Source organism: Dendrobates tinctorius, unplaced genomic scaffold (assembly GCF_039654945.1).
Source record: "Dendrobates tinctorius isolate UK_male_01 unplaced genomic scaffold, ASM3965494v1 ptg000140l, whole genome shotgun sequence".
Taxonomy (NCBI): domain Eukaryota; kingdom Metazoa; phylum Chordata; class Amphibia; order Anura; family Dendrobatidae; genus Dendrobates; species Dendrobates tinctorius.
In genome coordinates this window covers 8,635,246-8,650,477 of record NW_027361808.1, presented here as the reverse complement: position 1 = coordinate 8,650,477, position 15,232 = coordinate 8,635,246, and the positions used below count along the sequence as shown (strand labels likewise).

General features: G+C 44.0%; 1 protein-coding gene across 4 annotated transcripts in view; it reads right to left on the bottom strand.

Annotated features, from left to right (window-relative positions):
• SRD5A2 (steroid 5 alpha-reductase 2) overlaps window positions 1-15,232 on the bottom strand; it is a 125,827-nt gene that overhangs the window by 29,993 nt on the left and 80,602 nt on the right. For 2 of the 4 annotated variants that reach the window (XM_073545115.1, XM_073545116.1), the window contains exon 2: window positions 10,899-11,306. In XM_073545115.1, the coding sequence (XP_073401216.1) occupies window positions 10,899-11,170 (272 nt within the window). In that variant the 5' untranslated portion in view covers window positions 11,171-11,306. Of the gene's footprint in view, window positions 1-10,898; window positions 11,307-15,232 lie in introns of those variants that run through there. The other 2 variants (XM_073545117.1, XM_073545118.1) reach the window with 2 other exon arrangements.

Below are 15,232 nucleotides of genomic sequence, written 5' to 3'. Positions count from 1 at the left end.
CAGTGGATGTGCCGGCGCTTCTGTCCCTGTATCACGCTGCCGATCTGTAGACCGCAGGTATAAAGTGACCTACTATCTACAGAAATGCAAGCAATAGGGTAAGGAGACCGTGTCTTCTTGCTCTACGGCACAGCTGAATAGATAAGCCCCTGTCTCACATAGCGAGATCGCTAGCGAGATCGCTAAAGCGTCATCGATTTTGTGATGCAACAGCGATGTCGCCTGTGATCTCGCTACATGTGACACGTAGCGGCGACCAGCCCCCCCCGCTGGATATCACTGATCATGCTTCAATGTCCTAGGCCATTTTTTGATCGTTGGCGTCCCGCTGGCCAGCATGCATCGCTGTGTTTGATGCCGACGAGCGACCTCGTTGGTGACGCAGAACTCAGGGACGCAGGCTGGAATCGTTCAAAATAGCTGCTGTGTGACAAGGTACCAACGACCGTCGAGGTCGTTATATGGATCGCCGGATCGCTGCTGCGTCGCTGAAGAGATCTGCTTGTTTGGCAGATTACTAGCGACCATTAGCGACGCACCAGCGATCCTTACCAGGTCGTATCGTTGCCGGGATCGCTGGTGCGTCGCTATGTGAAACGGGACCCTTAAGGATTGTGGTAGATCCGGATGGGCCCCCTTGAGGGCGGGACCAGGGGCAACCGCACCTTCTGCCCATTCAGTAGCTACACTACTTCCGTGAGCACATGGATATCATCATGAATGGTCGCGTGATCCACAGTGGAAAAAATTAATATTTGATACACTGATGATTTTTCAAGTTTTCACACCTACAAAGAATGGAGAGGTCTATAATTTTTTATCGTAGGTACACTTCAACTATGAGAGACAGTATCTTAAAAAGATCACGTTGTATGATTTTAAAATGATTAATTTGCATTTTATTGCTTGAAATAAGTATTAGATACATTAGAAAAATAGAACTTAATATTTTGTACAGAAACCTTTGTTTGCAATTACAGAGGTCAGACGTTTCCTGTAGTTCTTGCCAATTTTCCACACACTGTAGCGGGGATTTTGGCTCACTCCTCCAAACAGATTTTCTCCAGATTTTTCAGGTTTCAGAGCTGTCTCTGGGCAACATTGAGTTTCATCTCCCTCCATAGATTTTCTATTGGGTTCAGGTCTGAAGACTGGCTAGGTCACACCAGGAACTTGAAATGCTTCTTACAGAGCCACTCCTTAGCTGCCCTGGCTGTGTGTTTTGGGTCACCTAGCCATAATCCAACCAATTCTCTTAGTGAGGGAAGCAGGTTGTTAGCCAAAATCTCATGATACATGACACCATCTACCCTCCCTTCAATACGGTGTAGTTGTCCTGGCATCTTTTCAGAAAGCATCACCACAGTATGATGTTTCCCCCACCATGCTTCACAGTTGGTGTTCTTGGAATTGAATTCATCTTTCTTCTTCCTCCAAACACAGCGAGTGGAGTTGATACCAAAAAGTTTGATTTTGGTCTCACTGACCACATGACCTTCACCCATGCCTTCTCTGGATCACCCAGATGGTCATTGGTGAACTTCAAATGGGCCTGATATGTGCTGGCGTGAGCAGGGGGATCTTGCGTGACCTGCAGGATTTTAATTCATGACGGTGTAGTGTGTTACTAACTGTAATGTTTGAGACTGTGGTCCCAGCTCTCTTTAGGTAATTGATCACGTCCTCATGTTTAATTGTGGGCTGATTCCTGACCTTTCTCAGAATCATCCTTACCCTATGAGGCGAAATCTTGCATGGAGCCCCAGACCGAGAAAGATTCACAGTCATCTGGTGTTTCTTTCATTTTCTAATAGTGCCAACAGTTGACTTCTCACCAAGATGCTTGCCTGCTGTTCTGTAGCCCATCCCAGCCTTGTGCAGGTCTACAATTTTGTCCCTGATGTCCTTAGACAACTCTTTGGCTTTAGCCAAGGTGGAGAGGTTGGAGTGTGATTGTGTAGGGTCGGTGGGCCCTCCGTTTCCTGGGCCGCTTCACGCACACCGTACTTTACACCAGGGACGTACATATACGCACCGTCCCCTCTTCACTCTTCGACGCTCCTGTCAGATCCATCACTGTGGCCGCCTTAAGCCCGTAAACCAACAGTATTTTTACTGATCAGTCGTCTCTCTCAATACGGTATGCTTTACCTCGGTGCCTCGTCTATGCTGCGGTACTTTTGTGTCAGGACCACCCCCCTGACTTTCTTTCTCCTCAGTCCCCTGGTTTAGTTTTCCTCACAGTGCACAAACTGTCGTGGTCCTCCTGTCACTGGAGCTCCCCCTGGGGACTGGAACTTTCTGGAACCCTCCTGTCAAATTTATATCATTCCCGGTTCCCTGTAACTCCGCCCCCCATGACCAATGGTTTCCTAAGCCCTAAGCTGATGTCAAGTCCTTTGCTCACACTCCTCCCTGCCCTCTAATGGTCAACCCAAGGTACTGCACGTCCACTACACTTTCTCAGCTGTTTCCCCACTGACACCTGTCTAAACTGAGTAACTGACACCTGTCTAAACTGTGCAAACCTTCCTTTCTCTATTCTGACAAGTCTGTCCATCCATCAGGTCACCTTCCCTACACTCCCCCTTCCTTTGTCTATTGTCGTCCTCGACAATCGTAATCCCTGCCTTCATCGTTCTGAAGCTTCACCTACACTCTGTTGTCGGACCAGTTGTTGGGCCAAACCCACTACCCGTGGGGGCCGAACCATACTGGGAGCACCATGCTCTGAGCAGCCTACTGCTACTCACCAGCGCGCATGACACATGACAGCGTCTTTCAAATTGGGCTAGGTACACCCATCTTCTCTCTATGGCGTGTACCTTCCCCTACTTTCCCCTCCTGTCACCTTCCACTGTCCGGTACGCCATGATCGAGGCCTCACACCTACCAGATCATTGCCGGCGTCCACCTTCCTCTTCCTGGGGCGTCCGTGGTGTCGGGGACCTGACCTAGGACGGCTGTCTTTCTCACGTCTTCCACCTCTTTTGCCTTTCTTTCATTTACATGTCATGGTTGGCGTCTCGGTCTCCCAGACCTTCTCCACACATAGACCCCTGTCGGATCTCACACTTCCCTTTGGTCCCTCAGACCTTCTCTTACCCGGACCTGTTGCATTTACTTGTGCATATTATACTCCAACACAACTTTACAATATCACAAGTACCCCATTTTTTTATATTTTTTTCATTTTCCTTTGCTTTTAAAACCAACATATAACAATATAACATTGCATATCTTCTTCCCCCCCTTCCTTGGACATGGACACTCCCTCGTTTCTTTGTATCCCCGCTCTGTTAGGTAAACATATCTACGTATACTTTCCTAGAAAAGGTACACAGAACGGAGAAGGAAAGAAAATAAAATAAAACAACAGATAAGCAACAAAAGAAAATTTCCTCTACATACAACTGTCCTTATAACATGCACAACGGTGCTACGAACTCCTGACAGTTCACTCTGCCTCCTAGCGGTCAGTCGTGAGGGGCTCCACAGCCGTGGAGCTCCTAGAATACCGAGGGTGTCCACACAAGTCCTCTCTACGGGGGTTCACATCCTTCTGGCTCCGCCAGTATGGCCACCGCATAATAACCGTGGGGACAGTACTCTTTGTAGTAAGACACATAGTCTCCTTCTTTCAAAGCCCGGCCGTTACGAATGGAAGCCACATTTACGTAAACTTTCTGGCCAGTCTCATCCCAAATAAAGCCGTATCCTTGAGCGATGTTGGTATACACCAGCTGTCCCTTAGATCTCTTAGCCGCCATCCCAGCCTCTCCCCCTGCGTGGAGCAGGTTCCATATCTCCCGCTCCCAGACCTTCTTCTTCCTTATAACCTCTGCAAACCAAACAGAGGGTACACTACAGGCTCGGGAGTCCGGTGGGCGGGTCTCTGCCGAAGAAGAGAGTGGGACCGAGGCGGCCAATTATGTTAGCAGCCCAGCAGCCGCTGGGGCCAGGTAGTGAGGAGGAGCAGCCGTGTTCCTGGATGATTGGGCCACCAGGCCTGTCAAACAGGCTGCAGCCGCTTCCAGCGCCGGCACAGCAGCCGCGGCCGCAGGGTAGGCCGCACCTGCAATTTCATCCGGAGCCGGGGCAGCGGCCGCCTTTGAAGATGCGGTCGCTAGCAGCAGAGGGGATGCAACAATGTCTTCTACGGTCAGACTCCACACCAGGTTGAGTGGTTCGGGACCAGGAGCGGAGGCCCTGCTCAGTTCTGCGTGAATGGTAGGGCCCTCCTTTGCCGGGCTCTCGGGGACACAGGATGCCGCACGCTGCAGCCAAATGGTAGGGGCCGCTTGTGGAGCCACTGTCAGGGCCAGGGGAACTCTCACCTTCCCCGGCGCCGTGGCCTCCGTCTCCTCATCACGCGGCTCCTCCCGCAGTCTCCGCAAATTTATATCATTCCCGGTTCCCTGTAACTCCGCCCCCCCATGATCAACGGTTTCCTAAGCCCTAAGCTAATGTCAAGTCCTTTGTTCACACTCCTCCCTGCCCTCTAATGGTCACCCCAAGGTACTGCATGTCCACTACACTTTCTCAGCTGTTTCCCCACTGTAGTAACTGACACCTGTCTAAACTGTGCAAACCTTCCTTTCTCTATTCTGACAAGTCTGTCCGTCCGTCAGGTCACCTTCCCTACACTTGGTTGAGTATGTGGACAGGTGTATTTAATACAGGTAACAACTTCAAACAGGTGCAACTAATACAGGTAATAAGTGCAGAGTAGGAGGGATTCTTAAAGAAAAACAAACAGGTCTGTGAGAGCCAGAATTCTTGCTGATTGGTAGGTGATCAAATACTTATTTAATGCAATAAAGTTCAATTTAATTATTTAAAAATCATACAATGTGGTTTTCTGGATTTTTTTAGATTCTGTCTTTCACAGAACCTATGTACCTATGATAAAAATTACAGACCTCTCCATTCTTTGTAGATTGGAAAAGTTGAAAATTGGCAGTGTATCAAATACTTATTTTACACACTGTATGTTATCAGGTGCTCAGATATAAGGGGTAAAGGCTTTCCTGCAGTACAATAGGAAAACGTTTTCTTTTTTTTTGTAAATTCTTTATTTGTTATTTAGGGAATTATTTATTTAAGTAAGGAAGGTACTTGAGACATGGAGTGCAGCATATCAAAGGGACTAACTAATTCTGTATCTCAATATGGGAAAAGGGAGAATAAACAAAATCTATCAATAAACAAGAGGACAGGTATGGATATACATAAGAAGAGGATGAATGTTGTAGGCATGAGACTTAAGCTATGTGCACACGGTGCGGATCCTCCCGGGGATTTTTCCGCGCAGATTTTACTAAAGCCGCAGGTCAAATGACCTGCATTTTTCCTGCGGATTTCTTCCTTTTTTTTGCGGTTTTACTGCCATTTTTGTGCGGTTTTCCACCTGCGGATTTATAGAATGGAGCAGGTGGAAAACTGCAGCAAAACCGCACAAAAGAAGTGACATGCTGCTTTTTTTTTCCCGCACAAAAACTGCGCTGAAAAATCCGCAGCATGTGCACAGCGGTTTTTTTTTTTTACATAGGCTATAATGGTACTGTACTTCACCTGCAGTTCTGCTGCAGATCCGCAGCTGCAAATCCGCTGCGGATCCGCAGTAGAAGCCACACTGTGTGCACAGACCCTTACAATATAATGTGGAAACTGGTGAGATAAGTAAACCATCAAATAAAAAGGAGAATAATAAAGGGATTAGTGTCAGGAAAGGAAAACCAATCTTATTAATTATTAGAGTACTGGATGTGAACTATTAGCAGTAGTTTAGGAGAATTTTTACACTATGATCTGTTTTTTGAGCTCCTAGGTCATACAAACGTGATAATACAGTAAAATGTTTTGTAAAGCATAGACTCGGATGTCAGCATGGTAAATTAGATGACATATCCATGTTCTATAGTTTAGTAGCTAAGAATGTTCTGTCCCCAAGATCAAAATGGGGGTAGGGTTATCTAAGAGGACCAGGGGAACAGTAGTAGATGGTGTATATTTCCCCTAAGTTCTTGTCATATACAGTGGGGAAAAAAAGTATTTAGTCAGTCAGCAATAGTACAAGTTCCACCACTTAAAAAGATGAGAGGCGTCTGTAATTTACATCATAGGTAGACCTCAACTATGGGAGACAAACTGAGAAAAAAAAATCCAGAAAATCACATTGTCTGTTTTTTTTTCATTTTATTTGCATATTATGGTGGAAAATAAGTATTTGGTCAGAAACAAGCAATCAAGATTTCTGGCTCTCACAGACCTGTAACTTCTTCTTTAAGAGTCTCCTCTTTCCTCCACTCATTACCTGTAGTAATGGCACCTGTTTAAACTTGTTATCAGTATAAAAAGACACCTGTGCACACCCTCAAACAGTCTGACTCCAAACTCCACTATGGTGAAGACCAAAGAGCTGTCAAAGGACACCAGAAACAAAATTGTAGCCCTGCACCAGGCTGGGAAGACTGAATCTGCAATAGCCAACCAGCTTGGAGTGAAGAAATCAACTGTGGGAGCAATAATTAGAAAATGGAAGACATACAAGACCACTGATAATCTCCCTCGATCTGGTGCTCCACGCAAAATCCCACCCCGTGGGGTCAGAATGATCACAAGAACGGTGAGCAAAAATCCCAGAACCACGCGGGGGGACCTAGTGAATGAACTGCAGAGAGCTGGGACCAATGTAACAAGGCCTACCATAAGTAACACACTACGCCACCATGGACTCAGATCCTGCAGTGCCAGACGTGTCCCACTGCTTAAGCCTGTACATGTCCGGGCCCGTCTGAAGTTTGCTAGAGAGCATTTGGATGATCCAGAGGAGTTTTGGGAGAATGTCCTATGGTCTGATGAAACCAAACTGGAACTGTTTGGTAGAAACACAACTTGTCGTGTTTGGAGGAAAAAGAATACTGAGTTGCATCCATCAAACACCATACCTACTGTAAAGCATGGTGGTGGAAACATCATGCTTTGGGGCTGTTTCTCTGCGAAGGGGCCAGGATGGTTGATCCGGGTACATGAAAGAATGAATGGGGCCATGTATCGTGAGATTTTGAGTGCAAACCTCCTTCCATCAGCAAGGGCATTGAAGATGAAACGTGGCTGGGTCTTTCAACATGACAATGATCCAAAGCACACCGCCAGGGCAACGAAGGAGTGGCTTCGTAAGAAGCATTTCAAGGTCCTGGAGTGGCCTAGCCAGTCTCCAGATCTCAACCCTATAGAAAACCTTTGGAGGGAGTTGAAAGTCCGTGTTGCCAAGCGAAAAGCCAAAAACATCACTGCTCTAGAGGAGATCTGCATGGAGGAATGGTCCAACATACCAACAACAGTGTGTGGCAACCTTGTGAAGACTTACAGAAAACGTTTGACCTCTGTCATTGCCAACAAAGGATATATCACAAAGTATTGAGATGAAATTTTGTTTCTGACCAAATACTTATTTTCCACCATAATATGCAAATAAAATGAAAAAAAAAACAGACAATGTGATTTTCTGGATTTTTTTTTCTCAGTTTGTCTCCCATAGTTGAGGTCTACCTATGATGTAAATTACAGATGCCTCTCATCTTTTTAAGTGGTGGAACTTGCACTATTGCTGACTGACTAAATACTTTTTTTCCCCACTGTATATGGTGTAAATAAGCCAGCCAGCAAGTATGGTAGCAGGGGACTGTGATGACTGGCTAATCACCTGCATTGCTCAGGTATGTAATAAAAGGGCTCAGAATCCACTTACTGAGGGTTCTTTCTCTGTTTCTGGAAAGCTGCTATGAGTAAAGAAAGTTTGCGCTTTGTGTTGCTATTGTACGGAACCAGTAAAGCTGGTTGCTGTCAGTTGTACCAAACCGGCCTGTTGTGAACTGTGACTGAAATGACCTTTAAGCCCAGGAGATGGATATCCCATGGGTTAATTCTGTAATCCTGTCACAGGTCAGGAGGTAACACCCAAGTTTTCTTTCGGTCCTTGGGGTTGATTCAATCTAACAAAGAGGCCCTTGGTCCAAAAAAAGTTGTTTCCCTGGTCCAGGGTCTTATATTTTAAATGGCATATGTGCTTTCAGGTAATTTTTCACAATAAGGTGTTGCCTGCATGTACTTGAGGAATAACATTATTTCTGCCCATTACATGACTTTTATCATGCATTTTCACCAGTTTTCCCCTGTGCAGACTCAGTCTTTAAATGGAATTCAAAAGGGAGATCTAGCAACAGGTCCCGAAAAAATTAAGTTGAAAACAATAAGTTTATTGAAAAACTATTAAAAAATATCCACATAATAAAAGTGCAGTGTCCCTGGGAAGTGCACAAACTGACTCGTTTCGGACTATGCGTTCTTCTTAGTTGCCAACACAGATTTCATGCACTGCCTAGGGAATTGTATTCATCTAACTGGTGAGCTAGATATAACCTTTTTTTATTTTCAGTCTTTAAAGGGTATTTCCATCTCAAAGATCTTATCTCAATATGTAGTAGGTGAAATAAGAGTAATATTAGTAAATACCTCCAATTAGAAATATTGTTCTTCTGATTCACTATATCTCTTTCCTCATGTGTAGACATTGCAGTAACTTAGGTATCCATGGTTGCGACCACTAGCAACTAGTTAGCTAACTCTCACTATATGAGAGGACATAACCATGGATACCTAAGCTGCTTCAATGCCCTACGTCAGGTAAGCTACATAGCGAATCAGAAGAACTATGCTACATTTCTAATTGGAGGTATTTGATATTATTATTGTTACACTTACTACATATTGGGATAGGATCTTGGAGATTGGAATATTCTTTTAAGTTACAATCCACTGGGAGTTGGGGAAGAAGACTAGCTGCTATGATCTCCACCATAAGCATCCCAGTGCACACAAAGGGATTCCTGCTCTTCATACGTTTTTAATCACATACATACAATCAGCAACATGGAGTAAATTACACAGCAGTAGCGATCAGTTAAGATATGAAACCAGGACTGGAGTGAGGTAAAAGACTTATTAGATAGTTCAGCACCATTTTTCTGTAACTGCCTCTGCCTGTTTCCTCATTCTGCTCCATACTCCTCCTTCACCTGCTCCTCTCTAAAGACTGTAATGGGCTGTGTACATGACACCACAGCGAGCTGAAAGTCCATCTTGTCTGAGAAAGATGACGTTCAGCTGCTTCTTCAGAGTGAATCAGAAGTGAGTGGAGGTAGTGAGGAAGGAATCAGCTTTCTCTGATAGGTTGTATTACAAGGTTTCTTATATTTGGCTGTACTATTAATTTATGTAAAATACAGTTCCCTTAAGGTCTGGTAAGGATTCTGATCATTTAATATGTCAGGGTCTGATAAATTAAGGATCTGGTGTGGAATGTAATAATTTAGTTCTGGTGTGGATTTTGATTTAGGGGTCAAGACTGGGGTATGAGTAATTAATTAGTGATTCAAATATTGACATATCAATGGTTGGCATGGTTTTCATTATCTCTAAATCTTTCCTAGTATAACATCATGTTGTCTACATCATATATCTCATTTTTTATGTCAGTATTAAGATCCCAACATCCACTGATTTCAGTTTTTGTGTAGGAGAAAAATCACTGACCTCTCAATCAGCCCTTAGTGATTCCTCTTCTAAACAAACTTAAAGAGAGTCCATCATCCCCAAAATACACTTTTATTAGGGCTATACAGCGTTGCAGGGGACTTAGCCCCTAAAAACCCCCATATAAGCTCTGTAACTGTTGCTGGTATAGAGCCTGAGAAAGTAACGCTAAATTTGTATACAAAATAAGAGCCTTGGTACACCCTTGGCCTGGCTAAGTGTGGAGCACTGTTACACCTCCTAATTTGCATGTCGGGGCCATACACTGCTTATGATTGACAGTGCTTGCCTCCCAGAATGAACACTGTCTGATTGCTGCCAGTGTGTGTAAATGCACACTGCCTGTGTCCAGCCACACGTGCACACAGTGGCCGGGCGCATTCTCCTTTCCGTCTTCTTTCTGCTGATGCTGCTCACTACACTAATACACCCCGAAGCGGCTTCAGAGAAGTCCAATATGCAAATGAGGGGGCATAACGGTGCATCAAGTTTTTGGCCTTGCCATGGGTGCGCCATAGCCCCCTCATTTGCATACAAATTAAAAGTTATTTTCTCAGTGATTGTACCAGTAACAGGCACAGTTGTAGTATGGTTTCATAGGGGCTAATTTCCCTACATCACTGTATAGCCCAATTAAAATGTATTTTGGGGGGTGATTGACTTCCTTTAACTAGGAACAAAAATCAATAAATTCAAGCGGGCTGTTGCTTGGTACAATGCGATCACTGAAATACTGTCCCTATCACATTAAATATGAAGAAATTCCACATGGCTGCATTTTTTTTGTTACAGACACCCCAATAAATAAACATTATGCATTATCATCAAGTCTTTGTTCTGGAAATATATACTATATATACAGTGTATATATACATACATACATACACACAGTATATATATAGTATTTTTCATTGTTGTATTAGGAAAGGCTCATACTTGTCTACAATCTTCAGTAGTAGTTGTGGCAAACTTTGCTTTTTACGTTTATTTTGACATCTGTTGCCTCTATTTAAAAAGCAAAACTATATCTATTACAGATGTGCTATTTAATGCTCGATAATGATAATAACATGTGACTAACACATCTAAGGATACATGCTTATAAACTTAAACTATGTGCAAATGTTATTCCCCAAGTGCCCATCTCAGGGACCACAGCTGCATTATAAGAGCACAGTCTGTATATAGAACCATAGTCCCTCAGAGTTTATTATCAATGTAGAAAACGTGCTTTCCCCAAATTTATCTTGGCACTATAAAATATTCAATTGCATAAAAACAAGTTCATTGTTACTTCTTACCTTTGAAAATAGTGTCCACAAAACATGAAGAGCAGCTTACTTCCAACAGTAGCAAATGACTGATTATACAGTATAGCCACAAAAGGAATTAGGAAGGAAGGTAGCTCCTGGATCAACCAGCCCCACTTTGCTGGAATACCGGTTTGGGCATGTTTTTTTTCAATATGTTTCCCATAAAGTGCAGGCTCTCTCAGTTGACTTAAAAAAAATAAGAGTCCTACAGTGAGTAATAATATACTCATGTAAAAGTCTAAATCTTGGGTACAGTACATTCTTCAGTTCAACGCTGACTCGGGATCACAAGCTGCGTTGCGCGTCTCAGAAACACGAGAGTGTTGTCATATCCACCTCTTCAATCACTATGAATACTTGTAGAAACACCACTACTGAGCTGCTCAAGTTTCCTTCCTGAGAAAAAAGAATGCACAATCAGAGTGGAAGCAGAAAAAAAAAAAAACTTTTACAACTGACTATGAACACTACATGCCAAATGCACACCATACAATTAATAGTAGAAAATTTACTCTTCTTTCAACTTGAAAGTACATTTTTTGGCGGGTGAGGAGGGGGGCTGCATTCATTCATGCACGGTATCAAGCTTACTTAGTATAATCATTGCTTCATGTAAAATCTGTAATGTAGGGACATATGTAATATATTGCCATTTCCAATTTTAAATAAAGGAATAAATCATATATATCTTCCACAAGTAGCACATTGTACATATAGTACATTGGTTAAAATCAGTACTTTACATTTCTGGACACTTTCATGCATATTCACTGCATAGCATAGTCTTTTGTGAAATGATGTTTGTGGCATAAAGCAGAGTCTTATAGGGGTTGTCTGTGCGTTTGCCCCAGTAAAATACTTACCTCCAGTGCCGGCGCTATTCCAGTGGTGTTGGCACTGTCTTTCATAGGGCTCGTGTAATACTGAGCCTGGTGCAAATCAACGTCTACGTCCCTCTCCCCACCTTCGCTCATTTCCTCTGAATGTATGTGATTTGTCGGAAGGTGGGGAGAGTGAAGGGGCCACTGATGGGCTGCAGGGTTCGCGTTTAACAATATGTAACAATGTTATGCGAGCCTCAGCAGAGGCATTGCCAATACGACTGAAATGGCGCCGGCATGGAGGTGTGTATAGGTGATTGCTTTCTAATTGGGAAAGTGGGAGAGAATAAGCCAATGCTAAATTCCTCTGGCAGCACCTTAGCTAGTGTAGGGTCGTGGGCCAGACTGGGGGGTGGTCCCTCTGTTTACCGCACAGTGACGTAACAGACACAAGATAGAGGCAACTTTCGGGTGCAACAGGTCCAAGTTTATTTCTCGCCGTCTGTCTGACGGCCCCAGCAATACACCACAATCCTTTTCACGGCCCTCCGTTTCTAGGCCACGTTACACACACCGTACTTTGCACTAGAGACGTAAATATAGGCATCATCCCTTTTTCAAACTTAGTGACGTTCCTGACAGCTCAGTCACTGTGGCCGCCTTAGGCCTGTACACCGACAGCAATTTTACTGAGCTGTTGTCATCCTTAATTCGGTATGTTTTCCCCCGAGGCCTCGTCTGTACTGCGGTACTTTGTGTCAGGACCACCCCCCTGACTTCCTTTCTCCTCAGTCCCCTGGTTTAGCTGTCCTCACAACACTCCAATTGTCACAGACTTCTTGTCTCTTGAGCTCCTCCCAGGAACTGGAACTTTCTGGAACCCTTCTGTCAAATTTATATCTTTCCTGGTTCCCTGTAACTCCGCCCCCCCATGACCAATGGTTTCTAAAGCCCTAAGCTGCTGTGAAGTCCTGAACTCACACTCCTCCCTGCCATCTTGTGGTCAACCCAAGGTACTGCATGTCATCTACACTTTCCTAGCTGTTTCCCCACTGTCATAACTGATATCTGTCTAAAGTGTGCAACCCTTCTCTTTCTAGTCTGACAAGTCCGTCCACCCGTCAGGTCACCTTCCCTACACTATCATGGGAGCAAAAGGTCCAGCATTCACCTCACCATTGCTGGGAAAAATCCAAGTCTGCTGAATTTTTATCTAATGTTTATAGCCTGTCTTAAATAGACTCTGTTAGTACAGAATGACGGTTCAAACAAATTACATTTGCCCGGTGCGTCATGGCATTGCCAAACATTTAAGTACACCATTCTATCCACTTTTTTTTCTTCTATTTCCTCCCCCTCCTTTCTTGGATTCATAGAGCCAGAGATGGGAGGAGATATAGGGAAAACAAGCAGGTGGGAAGGTGTATTGAAATTTTTGGCTCTGCCGTGAAGCACTGAGTGACGGAACTTAGTTTGAATAGTCATTCTGTGTTGACAGAGTCCCATTAAGGGGAACCTGTCCAGCTGAATATGTTTGCAGGTGGCTTGTTATAGAGCAAGAGGAGCTGCAATAACTGATGTGCTAAGATGCACATCTTGCTGAAATGGCTGCTGGTGTCAGTGGTCCCCCCTTCTGCATGGGCCTGGTTGCGATCACACTCTCTATGACCACGATCATTATGCCCCTGCTTGGCAGCTATAATGGATGCCAAACCAGTAATTGTGTGTTCGGAGGTGTACCTGAAGCTCATGGGCAGAAATGCAAAATCTATAATAGGCCCCCTGGTTCCCCACTTTTTTGCTATGTTAAGTGAATATGCTAGTTATCTGTCCTATCCTAAACCTGGGAGATATGGCCAGGTACATCTAAAGGCCCCTATACATATTAGACTGATGTTGGCCATACCTACCATTATAGACAGAAGCAGCTGACAGTCTTATTTGTATGAGCTTGCCGACCGACTGATGGTTGGGGAAAATGTTAATTTCACATGTTGATTGTATTGTTTTCCTGGAGATATGCCGGCAGCCGACAAATCAGCCAGCGGCTTTCTCATAGAGAACACCGGAGCACTTGGCCAAACAAATGCACTTGTGTATGGTAGAGATGGCTAAGGCTAGGTTCACATTACATTTTAGCAGCCCGTTCAACGCATAGCGTTGACGGGCTGCTAACGCGATCGCGTTATGCTATACCCGCTAGCGCAGATGAATCTGCTAGCACAGATGATTCATCTGCGCTAGCGGTGATAGAGCCACTGATGCTGCAGGCCGTGTCCGAGGCTCCGTCAGCGAATGGCGGCACATCGGGAACGCGTGCCGCTTTAAGGCATGTGTCGCGATGCACCTGACAATGGGGCTCAATGGCGGAGTTAATGGACTGCGTTGCACCACGTTATACCGCGGTGTAACGCAGTCCGTTAACGGACTGCCTAAAACGCAGTGTGACCCCGGCCTTAAAGTATAAAGGCGAGGTTTCTGTCAGAATCCCTGAAAAACTACAGGAACCCGATGAAGCCATTCACTTGAATGATCCAACTGACTCACTGTGGAAACTGGGCTTCATCTTGACAGTACGTCTTTTTCAGATATACACAAAATCCTGTTTTGCCAAACCTAACCTAAACTGAAGGCAGAAAGCGTGATCTTAATAGGTTACAGAAAAATAGAGCAACTTCACAGTTTTATCACATTAAATGGTAATAATATGCTTTTAATTGGTAGCATTTCGTTCAGCAGTCATTTTCATCATCCTATTTATTTAGACAGAAATATCTTAAATTTTCAACTAGGCCAAGGATTCACACCAATAAGGGAATAAATGCAAGCCGTTAAAATCATTAATTTTATTATACAGAAATACAGCAGCAAATTAGAAAAAAAAATTATATATATAATACATATACTGTATATATATATATATATATATATACACACACACACACACACACCGTATATACTCGAGTATAAGCCGACCTGAATATAAGCCGACCCCCTAATTTTGCCACAAAAAACTGGGAAAACTTATTGACTAGAGTATAAGCCTAGGGTGGAAAATGCAGCAGCTACTGGTGAATTTAAAAAATAAAAATATATACCAATAAAAGTAAAATTAATTGAGACATCAGTAGGTTAAATGTTTTTGAATAGCCATATTGAATCAGGAGCCCCACATAATGCTCCATACAGTTCATGATGAGCCCCATAAGATGCTCCATACAAAATACACCCAATATAATGCTGCACAAAGGTTAATTATGGCCCCATAAGATGCTCCATAGTATAATATGCCCCATATGCTGCTCCATAAAGGTCATGGCCCCATAAGATGTTCCATAGATTATGCCCCCATAAAATGCTCCATAGATGATTCCCCCATATGCTGCCCCCATAAGATGCTCCATAGATTATTCCCCCATATGCTGCCCACAGAAGATGCTCCATAGATTATTCCCCCCATATGCTGCCCCATAAGATGCTCCATAGATTATGCCCCTAAAT